Here is a 17515-nt window from a genome sequence, read left to right on the forward strand (position 1 = left end):
CAACACAGTCTGTGAGCCGGGGCAAAAAGCAACACATTTACTGTCAATACAGGGAAAGCTACAGAGGGGGCAGGCAGCCATCTCAGCAGTACAAGGGGGGACACTTTAATGAGCTTTAATTCTCTTACATTCTCCCGAAATACCTGGAGTCTCAGGCGGTCTCCGGAGAGCCCTCGGTGTCCTTCTCCACAACCATAGGCACAGCCCAAGGACTTCACAATTTTGATCAGCATTGTGAGTGCCAGCCTATGGGTGCTAATAGATGGGCCTTCATCCTGAGGTCACAGAGGAAAGGATAGTGGGTAACCCTGGCACAACCACTGGCATTCTGTTGGCATTTTACTTTTGACAAACTGCTCTCCATTTCTCATCTCAGACACTCCACTACTGAGTTGTTATTCTTGAAGTGTTTACTCCGATTATTTTTCAAGTTTAGAGACCAGCCCCCTCCTTTTCAGCTCCCATCAAAAAGTTATGCTATAAAAGTGAAGTCCCTACATGCTGCTATGCATACCATTCAGAACTTACTTCAAAAAATTATCCCTGAAAAACGAGCTGGCTTGGCTAAGTAGAAAACTAAGTTTCTTTTTAAAATGTCTTAGATATTATGCTCCTATAAGTTGCAGCTTCAGAGGTCAGCAATATAGCATCTCTTGGCCAATTCTCACAGCAATACTGAAAAATGTAAGACTTCTAGTAATCAAATAAAGAAACTGTGCTCACACACCGGGTTCCGTTTTTCCTTTACAAGCTATGAATAATAAACCTGATAAACAAATTGCCATTGAGGGTTGCAAACACTTTGTGAAGATATTGAAAATGTCCGTGCCAGGCTCACAAACTCCATTTTTGGCAGCTGCTTCTCTGCAGTAGTTACAGTGCTTGAATTGCTAATCATGTTTCCTCAGCAGAACCCCAAGTGAGCACCACAACAAAACAGAAGGGCAGCTGCATACACATGCATACTCAGTCTTAGCAGACATTAAAGTACATTTGGAACTGCATAAAGAGAGAAGCAAGACAAACCTTTTCTTGTTTCTTGTCATTCTTCTCATACGGCCCTCCTCCTCCTCCACCACCTCCATCACCTCCACCACCTCCTCCACCGCCTCCTTCTTCTTCTCCATCTCCAGCTCCAATAATTGGAGGTGGCCCAAACCCACAGGCAGAACCACAAGCAGCCCCTTTAAGCTGGAAGGAGCCTTCACTCGGTCTCTTCTCAGGGGCCTCGTTCTCTTTGTTCTCGCTCTTCCTGCGCACTTTCTCCACACAGGGCACCACACCGAGCTGCAGTAAGCACTCCACGATGTTCAGCGCCACATCACAAATCCGCGAACTGATGTCGTGGTTCAGAACCAAGTAAACAGCCTTCAGCACCACCTGAGGGATTCAAACATCGTATTTAAAGCCAGAATTATTCCCTCTCCTAGTAATATTTAGAAATTCTAGATTCCAGAGAGTCATTAGAGCTGGCACAGTACAAACTCTGAACAAATAATACACAACCCTAAATACCAAAAGCCTACAACCTAGATGTCAGGCAATAAACCACAGGCTGGGCACAGTCAGGCTGAAAAGGAAACCATGAGATGACATCTGTGAGCCTGAGAACACTGCTTCAGTGCATCAAGAGCTGGCAAGTCATTGAGGGGAGAGCAGAAAAAGTGAGGTTTAAGGTGCTAGGAGAAAGGTGCTACTCAGTCTTACACTATTTTATAGGGAATTTGGTGCATGCCCCAGGAACACAGCCACTCAAGATCTGATGTGTGCATTCCACATGCACATGCGCTCCTTGCAAGGAGTAACAGGAGTTGCAGTATCTCAGAGGAGACTTTTAGGATATGCACAAATGTATCTGACTGACCTTTATGTACTGCTGAGAGAAGTCATATAAAGAGGTGGAGGAAAAGCCCATCAAACCCCTGATCTCAATGGAACAGCTACATTGACAGAAGAGGGACCTGGCTTTCCTCATTCCTTGCCAATTACCGAGAGATCCAGCATGCCATTCTTGTGGACAAAGCTGTTGGTTCCATCAATGTGATCCGTATCCTCCAAGCAGCTGTAATTGATGCAGGAGTCCGTCAGGCTCCGTGGGAGGTTGGCACACGCCAGTGGCTCGTGGGGCATCTCGGGGATGGGCACCTGGTTGCAGAGCTTCCTCATGTGCTCGCTGAAGAAATCGGCGTAGCCCACGTTGAACGAGGCCAGGGTGGTGTTGAAGGTGGCCACGGTGATGGTGGAGATCTGGGACCTCACTGCAGGGAGGAAAACAGCTACCTGAAAATAAATTTCTATCTCTACAGCTACACAATAGAAAATTGAGGCTGAGCTTGCCTAAAGGGAGCAGCTCTTAAAGTCGTTTGTAATGCCAAAAGAAATCACAAGCTCCTAATTCCTATCATGTGCACAGGGACCAAAGGTAAACTCATTTCTTCTTTTAACACAGTGTAAATTAGAACAACCCCAAGCTTGCTCCAGCAGTTCAGTTCTCTGGCAGCTCAAGCTGATGTTAAATGGGCAGTCAAGTAGATCAGGCAACTCAGACATTCTAAATCTAATCCAAAAGGATTTTTCTCTCTGCATTAATCCAGTGCCTCATCTCAAAACAGCAGTTTGCCCCTGCAAGGCAAAGAGAAAGAACTCTGCAGCTGAAAGTCAGCAGAGGTCAAGGTAGTAGCAACACAGCACAAATTTGAAACAGCTTTCCAAGTCACATCAATCTGGAAAATTTCATCACACCAGTTGAAAATAACAATACCTGTGACAGTCTAAACCATGTCCACAATGCACAGCTGTCTGATGAGAAAGGCACTGCAGTCCTGAGCTCACAGTGTTCAGAGACAGGAACTTTGAACTGCTCAGGTTAGCAAGTTGGCTCTTGGCTCTTGGCTTCAAGAGCAATTTTTTATCAAGGATGTCTCATATTTTTAAAACTCATGCTGATTTCTAGGTCCCAGTGCTCATAATTTCCCACACCTAGTGCTTTGTAAGTACGTTTATATACCCTCTAGTGTAAAAGGCACCCATAGGGTTGTTTAGACCACCATCTGCCAGACAGGACAGTAAAAGGGTTAGAGAATAACAAAGAATCTCTTCCTATGGCTATTGAATATAAATATATTCTAATTAATGAACTAATGACATCTAATACATTTAATAAACAATGACTCAGTGATGGACTGGTTCTATTTTGTACATAGCAACTCGCCAGAGTGGCAATCACATTTCCTGACAGGTTGTGCAGTTGTGCTAGCTGCCATTAAAGATAGCAATACCAAGCTTCTGTTCACACTTTTGTGTTGTGTTGTGATAAGGCAAGAAAACCTCAAACCATGCCTTCTCCCTGCTGATGGCCACCAATTGTTTTAACAACTGCTCCAGATAAACATGAACTGCTTGAAACCTTTTTATTCATAGTACATAAACCCCTTCAAGAGATACAGAAACAAAAAAGGAAAAAATCAATTAGTCACACACATGTAGAAACAGCACCTCTTCCTTTCACTTTTTGGGGTTGATATTTCAGTAAACACCAGTCCTGATGTGTTAAATTTACCTTCTTTGACTGTGTTGTCCCCATGGCTGTTGGAGGGGTCAGGCAGCTCAGAGACCAGCGTGTGGTGGGAGTGCGAGTGCCGGGCGCTCAGCCCCTCCATCTCCGTGGCTGTGTCTGAGCTTCCCCTCCTGGTAAACTTCCCTAGGGAGACAACAAGAAATGGAGATTTTGTTTAGATACCCGAGGGGTGGCTGGAGACAGCAGCTGTGGTTAAAAGTTAGAGGATTGGAGTCTGTAAAAATCAAGATTTTTCATCATGCTGTGAAGCAGAACCAAAGATTATGGCAGGATCCCTCATGTGGGTTCATCGACATAGAGACAAAATAAATGGTCCAAACTCTCTGCAAGGCTCTTCCCCTCAGCACATACTGGTTTGGCAGACACTTGCATTCTTAACCAACAGCACCTTCAAGAAAATAAGACTGGTCAGCACTCCATCCTTTGGGGTATGATACAGGAATTTAGTTTCTTCTCCTCTTTCCCCCAAAAATAAATACATCATTTTAGAGTGCTAAGGCAAAGTAAATTCTTCAAGAATACAAAACACACTGTTTAGTGAACTTAAAAATTTGAAGTAACAAATTTTTAGGTTCAAACACAATACCAAGACAGTATAAGCCTCACTGAGAAAATAGCCTATTTATATTCTATCCAATATGCACTCCAGGAAAACTGTGAATAGAACTTTTTCAGCATACTAATGACATTGTTAATGATACTAATGACACTGCTGCTAATAATTGTCATACTGTTGTAATAATTGTCATAATAATGATACTGCTGCCTCTTCAAAGATTTCTATTTTAAAGAAGGGAATGCAAAAATTCTCTGAATCTACTTGAAGATGCAATGCTTGTGCAATGATTGCTACCACACAGGAAAAGTGGTATTCAAGAGGAACAGAGATCACTACAGGCTCCCACAGTAGCTATTATTCCAGTAAAGAAGTTTTCAGAGAGAAAGTGAACTGAAATATAAGTTGTTCAAGGCCTGCTGTGAGCACTTATGTCACTGACATATTTTATGAAAAATCATTTTGCCAGGATTTTTTCTCCTGAGAAGTTGAGAAGCCTCAGAGGAAAAGAAAAACAATAATTATCTGCTGCTGTGGAATGCAACAGGTGCATTTTTGATTGGTCTCATGTGGTTGTTTTTAATTAATGACCAATCACAGGTCCAGCTCTGTCAGGACTCTGAGCAGTCACAAAATTTTATTATCATTCCCTTCTTTGCTACCTTCTGATGAAATCCTTTTCTCCCTATTCTTTAGTATAGTTTTAGTATATAATTTTCTTTTAATTTAATATATATAATAAAATAATACATCAGCCTTCTGAAACATAGAGTCAACATTCTTGTCTCTTCCCTCATCCTGGGACCCCTGTGAACCCCACCACACAGGTATCAACAGATGTGTAATGCAAACATTTATGCCCTGATAGCTTCCCACTCTCAGGAATGCAATCTCCTCCCTTTCCTAGATTTCTTCACTGCTTCCCTTCAAGGCACTGAAAATGCCAATGCTTAGCACAAGTTACAATGCTATGCTCAGGTTATCCCTGGTCATGATGATCAGTCACAGTGGTTATTTGCCACTCATCCACACAGTCCATTTTTACTTTCAAAGGCCTCTGAAGCTGTAAATAAACCATTGGGTCACATCCTTTCACCAGGCCATGTTATCCTAGTGAAAATACACGCAGTGTACTCGCTCATGCTTTAACATTCTGCCCAATCTTTTCACACAGATACCTCCTTACTCTTCCATCCACTCAAATATCCCTGAGCCTCTGGTTCTCACAGCCTTCAATTCCACTCAACAACAGTCTTGGAATTAAGAGGGTTTTTTTTAAATTAAGCAAACAGAACCAGGAACAGGGGGTGACAAAAGGGCTGGATGGAGAAACAGCCCCTGTTGTTCTCCAAACGTTCACAACAAGAGCGACGCGGAGCAACGCCTCACCTAAGATGGTGGTTGGCCACCCTCCCCTCTCCATGCCACGCCGGTCCTCTCCGATTCCAGAGAAGCTGCCGAAGGAGAAAGTGCTGCGAGTGGGGGAGACATCCAGGTGATCCTCATGGAGCAGGAAGGGCACCCCCATCCGCCGCTGCCGCTTCTTGCCGGCGTGGTGGAACGGAATCGAGCCCTTGCGCTCGCGCTCCCGGTCCTCTTTGCGGCTCTTGAACTGCAGCAAGAGGACCAGAAACAGGAGCAGTTAAGAAGCTTTGAGGCATGGAAAACAACCACTTCAGGGAAAAAGATAACACAGATATATTTCCCCAAGTATAATTTGCACTCTGAGCATTTTATCTTGGCCATTTCCCATGGCAGAGTCTAATTGCATGCTGGGGTCCTGTGAGCATTGGAAGGATTTCGGTCTTGCCTGAGGCTGGGATGGATGCCCTCGGATAATTTTATGGAATTCTTTGACCTTGAGCATGGAATGGATGGGTGGAAACCCAGAGCTAAGGCAAGGGAAAAAAAGCAGAACTCACTGAATTAGCTGGAATTACTGTGAGCACTGTAATTCTGGCACTTAAAATTCAGCACTGTCTGAGCAGCCTCCTCTCATGCAGTTCCATCAGGACAATTACTTGAATAAAGACTTCAGTATTATGCTCAGGATGTGCATATAAAAACCAATATAATAACATGCAGAATCAACTCTAGTGAAAAGGGATGATGATCTCACATATGACATGAATATATATTTCAAGCAGACCTCATGAATACATAGTCCAAGCAGACCTTCAGCAGCTATTTAGGAAGACACTGAGGTGCTGAGTCATAGTTAAATTAAAGTGCAGTTTTATTTCACTCACCTTTTTGAAGATGTTCATGCCCAGGTCTGTGGAGAGATCTGGAACTGCTGGTCTACGCAAGTTGGTCAGTGAAACCTTGGAAAATGCCTCTGTGCTTAGTGACTTTTCTTCCTCATTACATTTTATTGTAAGATCCTGCAGCTCCCAAAAGAAGACAAGCACAAGGAGAAATAGAGGACAATCAGCTTTGAAAAAGGAGCTACTTCCTAGAACTATCATAGGAGCACTGTAGAGAAAAAGACCTCCAATTCATTACACAAAAAAGTTGACACATTTAAAGAAAGATAAATGAACAAAATTTAGAAACTTACAGAGTTATTTACTTTGTCTAACCTTTCAGTCACCAAAGGAAAAAAGTACAGCACACTGTAGAAAACCTCAAGCATTGCTGTCAGCCTGGTCTGGTGGCATGGAAGAACATGTTTGACTGGGATCCCAGGTAAGACTCTAAGTAACCGATTATGTCTTTGAGATCTTGGTTTAAGTCCATGAGCAATCATAATGGTTACACTTTGCAAAGGGCTTCATTTAAGATCTATGCCTTTAATAACATACACTTTAAAATGTATATTTTGGAACTAAACTGCAAATAAGCAACACTGTCCCTTCAAGAAACTTAATTTTCAGAAAATTTATTTACCCACCAAAGAAATCTAAGACTTCTAAATCAGTAAACATCCTTCACTTGTAATTACAGGGCTCCTATCCATCATTTTTCATAAGAAATTTCCCACCTTCCTACATCACAGAACATCCCACAACAGCAAAAACCATGAGGCTCCCTCACCCCAGCTTCAGCAGAGCTCACTCAGCTCACCTCTGCATCAAACACCACATGCCATACCTGCCTGCTGCAAAGAAGGAAATTGGCACAAACTCAGCTTCCAGCCATCTGCTCTCAATAAAGACCTAATGCCCATCTTCCATGAGATGTTTGTGCAGCTGACCTGACCAAACTCCCTCAGGGTAATTTGCTTCTCCCTCAATATCAGCTTTTTTCCAATTTAATGCTTTTTTCTTTGCTGTCCCACCAGAAACATTCAGCTGAAAAAGCAGGTCATGTTAAAACACCTTTTTGCTTTCAATGCAGAGATAGCCATATGTCAGGGATAGATGAAGTGATCACTGTGGCAGGTTTAGATTCTGCCTAGGCAGACTGCAAATTGCAGAGCCAGCTTCTGCAGCACACAAGTGTGCAGTTTGATGCCCAACAAGGTCCAGAAGAACCTGGTGAAGCCTTTGCAGCTGAAGCCTGATACCAGTTACAGTGTTTGCAGTATCGAATATTGGAGGTCACACATTTTTCAGACTTTTCAGACTATTCAGAAACTACACTTGATTCCTCCCTCTTAATTTTATCAGGACAAGAATGAGACACACAGCAGCAAGTCTCCTCCTCACCACTGTTTGTAGTACAAAGGGATGCTTATCTACCACTTTGCATACATGACTAAAGATTCAGAGCAGTCACATATAAAATCCAATACACAGTAAATCAGGATTCAACCCCAGCCACTCTCAACAGTGAGGCCAGCAAGTACTTCACATAGCTTTTTTCTTAGCCTTTATAGCTCTCTGGCCCCTTCTGAGTATAAAACACTGTGTGAAATTATTTTGGATTAAGTATCTTTGCCCACTGGTTACTAAATAAGTGTTTAGTAGGTGGTTTTTCTTTACTCAGTTTTTGCCTGCCACTTTATATCTTTCCTTCTGAAACACAGCGTGTCAATGTTTTTGAGAAGTTATTGATCACCTTTGAGTAGAAATAATGACAGACACTACGTTAGGAATTTCAGGTCTAGACTGAAAAGACAGTCTAAAAGTAAAACTTTAGGCATAGCCCTGTGTCAGACAAGCTTAAGAAGCCTCAGCAACAACCCCTTGTGTTAACAGAAAGGACAAATCCCAACCTTTGGGAGGTGGCATTCTCTGCTCTGAGCTAGCAGAGAGCCATGTTTGATGAGATTTATGTAAGAACAGCAGTGAAGTTCCTACAGTTGGCTGGGATGAACCAGAACCCAGCTGCTTCTGTGTGTTTGCACAGGTTTCAGACCTCAAAGCTGTAAAGAAGGGGGCATGAGTTGAAAGTTTTGCTGCCTGGAAGACCATTTCTCTTCCTCCATCACAGCTGTTATGCTTAACACGCTGTAACCCTGGAACAGGATTCTATTTTAAAGAAGTATGGCAAAAATACACTGGACTGACACAGAGGTCACCAAAAGCACTCAAACTCAGCCTTGGAGAGAAGCATGCCCTGGACAGAGCCCTCATGCTAGCAGCCACAATGTACCCAGTGGAATTGCCAAATGGATTTAACAGAACAATATTAGAGAAGAGCAGTGGAGTCTTCTGCAAGTGAAACAGCCTAGAAAAGCAAGACAGCTGTAAAAGGAAGGAAGTGTTTTACAGCATGAAGAGAAGAACCAGGGCAACACTAGTGCAGCCAGTGCCCATGGAAGACAATCTCATTCACATTGCCTCTGCAAACCACTGACTGCACTCCCTGTTGCACTGGGAGCTAAACTTGCAAATATACAAAACAGTCAGGTTGCAATGAGCCAAAGCAACTAGCAATTTTAAGAAAAAAACCAAGAATTCTGATATTTCCAACACAAAAAAAGACATTTGATACCAAAATGAACTGATCTTTTTTCAAGTGTGTAATAAAATCAGAGGGCAAAAGTGAAACATGCATGTGAAACAGTGAAACACCTCAACAGCAATGTATTTCAATTCTCCCTCCAGGAGATTATATTAAGGAGGCTTTTTGTACACACACAGCAATCTATAAAGTCTCCAAGCATAGGTAGATTAGAACTGAATAGTAATTCTTATCACCTGGCCTTAATGGAGCTATGTTAAGCTTTTACAGGGGTGAAACATATTATAGAAATTACGCTGAAGCATAACACCATTTAAACAATACTGCTGCTGCTGAGCCCTTAGAGCCACAAGCAACCAGCAGCTCTCACAATAATGCTAAGAATGTCTATAAAGTCCTGAGATCTAAAACTAACAGTAGCAGTATTTACATAGTTTATGCTTGTCTTCTAGATTTTGAGCATCTGGGGTCTACTGGAGAAAAGATGTTTCACCTTCATTCCAGTCAATACCTATCAGAGCCCCAAAAGCAGCAATTTTAGGAAAAACATCAAGAATTCTGAGATTTCCAAATAAAAAAAAGACATTTGATAGCAAAACAAATAGGTCTTTTATTCAAGTGTGTCATAAAATCGGATGGCAAAAGTAGAATCTCTGCTAAATTTTGTAAGGCAGCTCCATCAACTAAGTAAATCGGCATTTGCTGCACATGACAGTAAAAGAGGGCAAAACCTAAAAGTAGCACAAATCCACAAGGAGATTAACTGAATATGCAACAACATTCCTTTATTTATCTCTGGAACAGGTGAACAACACAAAATAAAAAAATATTTAAGCTCAAACACAAAGCTCTTTACTGCAGCAAGGTCAGGAACACAGGGCTCATTGCCCAGCAAACAGGGAGCAAGACTTGACACCTATTAGAACAGTTTCTCAACTAACACTATTTTGGCAAATATAAAAGCTATGTAATTGTCGCAGACATTTCTTCATAGAAATCCTTTCTTTGGGATTTGTCCATCTTCTGGGAAGCAGAGCCCCAGAAAAAGAATGTAAACAAATTGTTATTGGCTGCTGTGAAATGTGGCAGGGGTTCCTGTGATTGCCTCATCTTCCATGTGTACCATTAAGGGCCAATCACAGCAGCAGCTCAGGGATAGATTCCCTGAACACAGAACTTTGTTATTCATTCTTTCTATTCTATTCTTAGCATAGCAGCTCCCTCTTTATTCTTTTTAGTATAGTTATATATAATGTATTATATATTATATATCAATAAATCAAGCCTTCTGATCAAGAAACAAGATTCTCGTCCTTCTCTCACCCAGAGATCTCCTCAGGTCGCTGTAATATGTAATAACAGTGGAAGAAGTACCAACATGGAGAGCTTTTGCTCACTGCCACTGTTTGTCAAGCCTAATTCAGTATTTTAGCACAAGAGTTTCTCTGAAGTGGGCAGTCCTGTACCAAATGCAGTTCCTTTCCTCTCATTTGAGGGAGTACACCAGGGAAGCTCAGTGGGTCCCAACCATTACACTGTAATGCAAAAGCATTGGTAACCATTTCTTCTGACAACTGTATTAGCACACTCTCACATTAGAAGGACATTCTCACATTAAAAACTAACGTTATCCCAGTTCCCCCTAGATTAATTATCCCAAATCAACACTCCAGCTTTCAGCAGTCACCAGCTGCGACTCTGCATCAGATTCTGCCTTTGAAGCACTCAATGTTTCCAGGGTCTCTTTCTGAACCAATGCAGGTACCTGACTGTAAGACTGACCCGGAAGTGAGCCCAAACCAAAGCTGTGCCCACCACTATCTGTCCAGCAACCACTCCACAGCATCACCACAACAGCAATTATTTTCTTACCGCCCACAACCGCTCACCTGGGTTTTGTGGGTGTTCACCAGGGAGGGTGCAGCAGCCACCATGGAGCTGCTGCGAGGCCGTGGCAGAGGGGTAACCTCAGGCTCAGGGGGCTTCTCAGGCTTCTCCTGCAGCATGTGCCTCAGCCTCTGCAGGTAGTACATGAGCGACCACTGCGTGCCCTCCTCAGACCAGTGCGGCTGCAGCAGGCAGCGCAGCACGGCCACGTCGAAGTAGGTGGCGTAACGAGACTTCTGGCACGGGGGAATCACCAAGGACACCCTGTTCCAAAAGGCAGAGCAGAAATGTCAGCCCTCACATTCCTTAGGTCTTCTTAGATACTCAGCTCTCTGCAAAAAGTCCTTTGGGATTAAGGTGCCTAACTGATAATTGAAGGCACCTAACTGGATATTTGGCTTTCAGATGCCCAGAGGACTCCAGCACATGGTGTTAAGTGTTTTCTTGGACAGGGGTGCTTTCTTAAATTGTGATCTGAAGATGAGCCTCAAGTACCTGTGCTGAGTAATTTGTTCAGCAAGAAGCAGAAAACCCTTGAGCATCTGCAGCTCTGATACTAGCAATGCATATTTAGGAATGGTTTCGATTAGAACATATCAGGCCTTACTTAAGAAAAAGCAGGCGAGGCAGCAAAGTTAGTTAACCTTTTAAGCTAATTAAATGGATTCCTACATAAATAAAAGCTACTATTATGAGCATTCTTTGCCAAGGTGCTCTAGAGAAAAGCACCTTTTAAAATGCTCATTATAATTTTATTGCCCTATCAGTTTCCCAGTGGATTTTAATATGGGAGTTCCTAAGTATTGCAGAAATTAGTGCACACAAAAGCAAGGCGGCTGTAATGAGCTTCATAAATGAGAATCTAGAAAGGCATCTGTATGTCCTTCATAGAAAATGTTTTTGCAATAAAATGCCCCCAACTTTTTGTTCCTAATGTTTTATACCACTTTTCTACTAGCAGATACAACTGGCCTGATCTACCCTCTGGACAGTCAATAGCTGTCAGGAGACAAGCTGTCAGAAAGAAGCAAGTGAACGGGAGTCACAGGAATGAAAATCACATGGTAAGAGGTGTGAAATCCTGGGGGCGGTGCAGGAACTCTGGACATTTTTTTCTTTTATTTTTTTTTTTTGTCTGCCGACTACACATTTTGAAAGTTGGCACTCCATATTAGAAGGTCACCTCTGTGTCCTGCTTATTTCTGGGATTTTGGGATTTTATAAAAATTAAGTGTTTTTAGGCACTATATTCTCAGGCATTTGAGAATCATCACAAGAACATCAGGCTGGTGTTTAGTTGTTTTTGTCAAAAGCCATTTTTATTATCAACTCTGCAAATAGTGGAGACAGGTCATCCTCATCTCCCCCGCATTCTGAGTGGATGGGTCCAAGGCCATGGTCCAGGAGAGCCCTGGGGAACAGCAGCAACACTGACCCCTGGGAACTCTGAGTGCTCAAGTGTTTGCTGGATCTCTGCCCTGTGCCCCAAGGCAGGCATGGAGCTGGCCAAGGAGAGAGAAGTGTTCATGGAGCACTGACACCAGCTGGAATCACATGAACCCTGCTCCATCTTACATGCCTGGAAACAGGGAGCAGGTGTCAGGGCTGGGCTTGGATCAACACATGGATGCAGAGCTCAAACTTGCAGAAGAGGGTTTGCTGCCAGCCCCACAAGCCAATGCTGGAGGCACTTGGAAACTGCAGCCCAGCCTGTGTCAGCATATGCCACACTACACAAAATACACACACTCAGAGTTTCTCCCCTAGTGCTGGATTCCAGGTAAAAAGGCTGCAAGTTTGACAACTTTGAGACGAGCTGTCACAAAAACCTGGAAAACTGATTTAGGAAAGAAAACAACGTGAAATGGGAATGTGCTGTAACATTTTCCCTACAAAATTGATGTGAAGGGTGGTTTTGTCAAAGTTTAGGCTGTGCCACATAGATCTAGCCTGCAAAAAGCAAGAAGTATACTCAAAGTATCCCAGCAAAGGAAATAAAACCTGTAATTCCAGTAGCAATTATGAAAGGTGTCTGCAAGACCCTGAGCAGTGTATGGGGCTAAATAAACAGCTTTTCATGCTCCCCTATTCACAGGCTGGAGCAAGGCATGTTCTCCTTAGGAAATATTTGTAACTAAAGTCCTTCCTGCAAGTCTGTTTCCCAGGCAGCCTGTTCAAGGTAGTAACTGGATAAACGGCTGTGGTTTATTTGCTTCAGGATTAAAATGAATAATCTCTATATGGTGAATTACACTGAGTGAAGGAGCAACACTCAGCTAAGGTCAGAACAAGCCATTTGTTTAGACAGTTTCTGAAGAACCTGAAATCAAACTCAGTAGTTCATTGAGAGGAAAATCTAGTGCTTGTATAATCAGCTGATGGCTGTCTGTGACTGCAGGGAAAGTGGAAAAGCAGCCTTCCTTCAACCCCAGGCCAAGGACAAAGGAATACTTTGGCTGTTGGTAAGCAGAGTAAACAACATTTGTTCCACAGTTATCTGTTGCTTGGCAACCAAAGCTCCCTGTACAGTTTTAACTCATCAATGAGTTCTGCAAATGAGGAGGCATAATGATGCTCTCTTCAAAGCCTGTCTGGAGCTTCATCCCCATGGCAACAACCAGACCCTGCTTGATAAATTGATCACCTGATTCTGTCTTCTTAAAAGGTTGCTTATTTTTTACAGCTGTGCACTCTCTGAGCAGTAGTGTTCACACACAGAAAGGCAGCTCTGTCCCCACCTTCAGTTTTACTGGCTCACATTAATACAAATTAAATACAGATCCAGAAGTGACAACGGGCTTGATTAAAAATCCCAAGGGATTTTGTTTTATCTCATTCCTGATGGGATGAGAGCCTTAAGGAATCACTTTTTCCTTTGCATCAGTAAAAAAATGCCCAGAGCTCCCATTTGAGAGAGCAGAGCTGTTCCTAGCTGATATTCAGAAAAATCACTCCATCCTCTATTTCTGTCACTGTAATGAAGCCAGTTCCTAAAACTGCAGTGTTTTGGACATGACATTTCTCAAAAGAGAAAAGCAAAAGGACCAGAGCTTTCAGGTGTTCAAGTGACACCCCTAAGTCCATAAACACTTAAAATCACAGCCCTCCCTCTGCAAAATCTCTGAAAATACTCATCATGATTTACTGTATGGCCCTACTGAATGTCCAGCACTACTAAAAATCTACTTCTACCTTTCTGTGCCCAAATCTAGATAAATTTATTAGTGCCAAGCTGGAAACCAGAGTCTGAGCACTGCAGGACAAGCTGGAAACACATTTTCATAGCAGTGCTTCTTTGTTAGTCTGCTCCTTTGGGTCAGTAAAGCCAGCCATGCAGCAGGATGCAAAGGAGATATAATGAAGGCAATGGAGAGAGGCTTCAAGAAATTCTTTGCTAGGGGGAAAGAAAATCTGGTCAGAAGGAAGCCAGATAATACACCAGTTGGCTAAAGGTGAAACTAGCCTGGAAGGGGTGAACCTGAGGGTTATTATTTTTTGAGTCTTTAATTCCAACATTCTAGAATAGACCAAAGAAACTGCCCCAACAGGCCAGCTAGAGATTTCTCTGAAGAGAGCAGCACTGAGTAACAAGTGCTGCCATCTTTTTCATCACCCAGAGCTGAGATTTGTTGACTTAAGAATTTGATACCAACATCCAGCACCCTCAGCATGTCCAGACAAAGGCGCATGCAAGATGGACTTGTTCGACCTCCACCCCTGAATTACATGAGCCCAAGTTTCTCCTGAAGGTCTCTGTACCTGGGATGTGCAGAACTCCTCTCTTGGGAGGTTTGGGAGGACACACTTCCCTCCAAGGAATTTCCAGGATGACATGCTGAACCGGAAGCCTTTGGAGGTACAGGATCTGGCTGCGGTGTCTCACACACCACCTGCAGTCCCTTCAGATAGTTGCAAAAAAGAAAATAAGTACATGAATATATCATAGGTATATAAATGTGTTTATGTCTCCCAGGTTATTATTATAAATGCAATTCGGGCTTAGACATGACAGTTGCTTACACCATAAAACCACGGAAAAACTGAACAAGCCTGGGGCTTCTCAATACAAGGCATTGTAGAAGTAAAGGGTACAACGTACATTGTACAGCTCTCTTGGCCAGGAGAATGATTGGGGATGGAAGGGACCTTAAAATCAGGCTCCAACCCTCCTGCCATACACAAGATCATGCCTATCAGACAGGATAAGGCCAAGGAGATCCAGACAGATACACCCCACACCCTTTGGTTCCACTGCAAACAAAGCTGGGAGCCTTAGCTGTGAATAACTAACTTCTGGAGATGAAATACTTTAGGGTGGTAACTGAAAGTTCTCTTTCAATATTTATTGCCCCCTCCTTCGGCACCTTATTCAAGCTTGTCAAACTTCAGCACAGGATTTACCTCAGTACGTCCACTGTCCAGATTCGGGGATTCACAAGTCACATTCTGATTATTGGTGGGAGAACTTCTCTTGGCTGAGGAAAGAAGTCAAAGCAGGACATTACAGGAAATGTCTGCTGCACTCTAATGTACCTATTATAAAGTAATATAATAAAAGGATAAACCAGAAAACGAAACTATTGTCTAAAATATAACAGTAGAAATGGTTTTTAGGACAAGGCCAGACAAAAAGACTTGGAAGCCAAAGCCTTGGAAGCCTAAGCACCCATCTCCAATCTCACGATGGCTGAAGCACAAAGGAAAAGTAACCCCTTGCAGTATTCAAAAGTGAATTCACAACCTAGGCCTTCTTTGGACTCTCTTGAAACTATGTTTTCTAATTTCATAACATGCCGTAAATCAAATTTTACATAGCGGAACCACCTGTGTGCTCTTCACTGTTCATTTTTGTCCAGTACCAGTTTGGGAAAGATTTCCTCACTCATGTCAGGCTGCTATGACATACTGTCAAGTTACAAATTTCCTATTTTTGATGGTTCTCCCATTTCCTATTTAATTATTATGCAAATGTCAGTTGACCCTGAGGGGAAACAACCTTAAACCACTCTGAGGTTTGACTAGTTCCTGCAGCATCAACACATTCCTCCATGTACAGAACGCAAGGGTAGCACCAGGCAAACAAAGGCAAAGCTTTCCCATATCTCAGGAGCTCCACCAGCACAGCAAAGTCACAGACCTGTAACGATGTTCCTGATGGGTTTCACGAGAGCATTGAAGGCAGAAACTTCAGGCTGCCTGTGCTCCCACATTGGCTGCCAAATGACAAGGCCGCTAGCCAGCCGGAACGTCAGGTCGGACTCCTAAAGAGAAAAAGAGAACGCTGTTTCCACTCTGCAAAGCCTGTCATGTCTTACAAGAAATAAGGGATGCCATGTGCAGCTGTCCAGTCAGTACATGCTAACTCAAGGGCTACTGACAGCATTCAGCAGGCTCTATACATGTCAACTACAGCCAGTAAAAAAATCACAGGGAAGTTCCAGTCCAAAAATACACAAAGGCTTTTTTCAATGGACATTTCCATCCTAGTCGATGAACCCTGCTTTTCCCTGGACATTAAGCTGTAAGAGAAAAGGCAATTCTTGTTACAAAGTATCCCTTTTAATTATACATAACCATTTTTTTAGTATTCAAGCTCAACTTTAGGATTTACACTCTAAGACTTGAGCTTCCCCAAAAGAATATTAAATATTTAAGCATCACTTAGAAACTGAGGAAACATGTAACAGATTACTATGAAGCAGTAGTACACATTACTGTCCTTATCATTAGCACTGTTAGTACTTGAACTCTGTCAATACATAGAGACACTGGTACTACTTCCACCTGTGCTGACCTTGTTTTACATAGGCAGGCAGCTGAAATCATATAAATTAGTCCACAAGTCCATCTTAGCAGGATCAAGGGGCAGCCATGCACTTAGCTGACCTCATGTCAGATCTACATTGGGAGACACAGATGTCAGTACTGCCCCAGCCACCCCCATGTGGCAAACAAACATGGTTACAGCAGTTTTGGTGGTGTAATTTCAGGTGCACAGCACTCTCCTATTGAGATGCCCAAGATGCCTTGGCATTTGGAAAGGATGATGCAGACAGAGCTACAGGAATGGCAGGAACCCACTGCTTGTAGCTCCCCAGCCCTTCTATTCCCCATCCTCTGTCAGTGCTCTTTCATCATAATCAACTCACAAGCTTGGTTTTAATTACTGTTTCTACTAATAGCAGCTTGCAAAGCTTTCAGAGCTGCCAGCAGTGACACTGCATTTTCACTTGGCACTGCCAGCTTGTGGTGACATGCCAGCACTTCTACCTACAGCCATGCACTTCAAGAACTACATGCAGCCCTCAAAGCCTGATTCAAAAACATTTTGCTGAAGGCAAAAACCCTCCCAGAAGTTAGGAATTGAACAGTTGAGGTCTGTCTATGCAAACATGTGTTATTTCCTTGAGCCCAAGCATTACTCTGGCTATCAGGTAGTGAGTGCTCTTCCCCTGAGACTCAGAAGACACCAAGAGGACATTGCTCACTTAGTGAACCACTTACATGCCTCATTTAACTCCTTTCCTGCACTTCATTTTGATGACAGAAATGTGCATGCTTTAATTGGCTTTTCAATGTTCATCACCCCACTGTTCCAGAGATCTCAGAGATTTTCAAGGTAAATTTGAGGTACTGTTATTAAC

The 17515-nt window shown here is 42.9% G+C and overlaps 1 protein-coding gene across 12 annotated transcripts in view; it reads right to left on the minus strand.

The window, feature by feature from the left end:
- The window catches only part of UNC80 (unc-80 homolog, NALCN channel complex subunit), a 122682-nt gene that overhangs the window by 95334 nt on the left and 9833 nt on the right, over positions 1–17515 (minus strand). For 10 of the 12 annotated variants that reach the window (XM_064718785.1, XM_064718790.1, XM_064718787.1 and 7 more), the window contains exons 5-14: positions 16009–16132; positions 15273–15346; positions 14631–14770; positions 10874–11135; positions 6383–6517; positions 5523–5745; positions 3560–3700; positions 1990–2258; positions 1027–1380; positions 129–275 (exon numbers count right to left, since the gene is read on the minus strand). In XM_064718785.1, the coding sequence (XP_064574855.1) occupies positions 129–275; positions 1027–1380; positions 1990–2258; positions 3560–3700; positions 5523–5745; positions 6383–6517; positions 10874–11135; positions 14631–14770; positions 15273–15346; positions 16009–16132 (1869 nt within the window). The remainder of the gene's footprint in view (positions 1–128; positions 276–1026; positions 1381–1989; positions 2259–3559; positions 3701–5522; positions 5746–6382; positions 6518–10873; positions 11136–14630; positions 14771–15272; positions 15347–16008; positions 16133–17515) is intronic. The other 2 variants (XM_064718786.1, XM_064718796.1) reach the window with 1 other exon arrangement.

Source organism: Zonotrichia leucophrys, chromosome 7 (genome assembly GCF_028769735.1).
Source record: "Zonotrichia leucophrys gambelii isolate GWCS_2022_RI chromosome 7, RI_Zleu_2.0, whole genome shotgun sequence".
Taxonomy (NCBI): Eukaryota; Metazoa; Chordata; class Aves; order Passeriformes; family Passerellidae; genus Zonotrichia; species Zonotrichia leucophrys.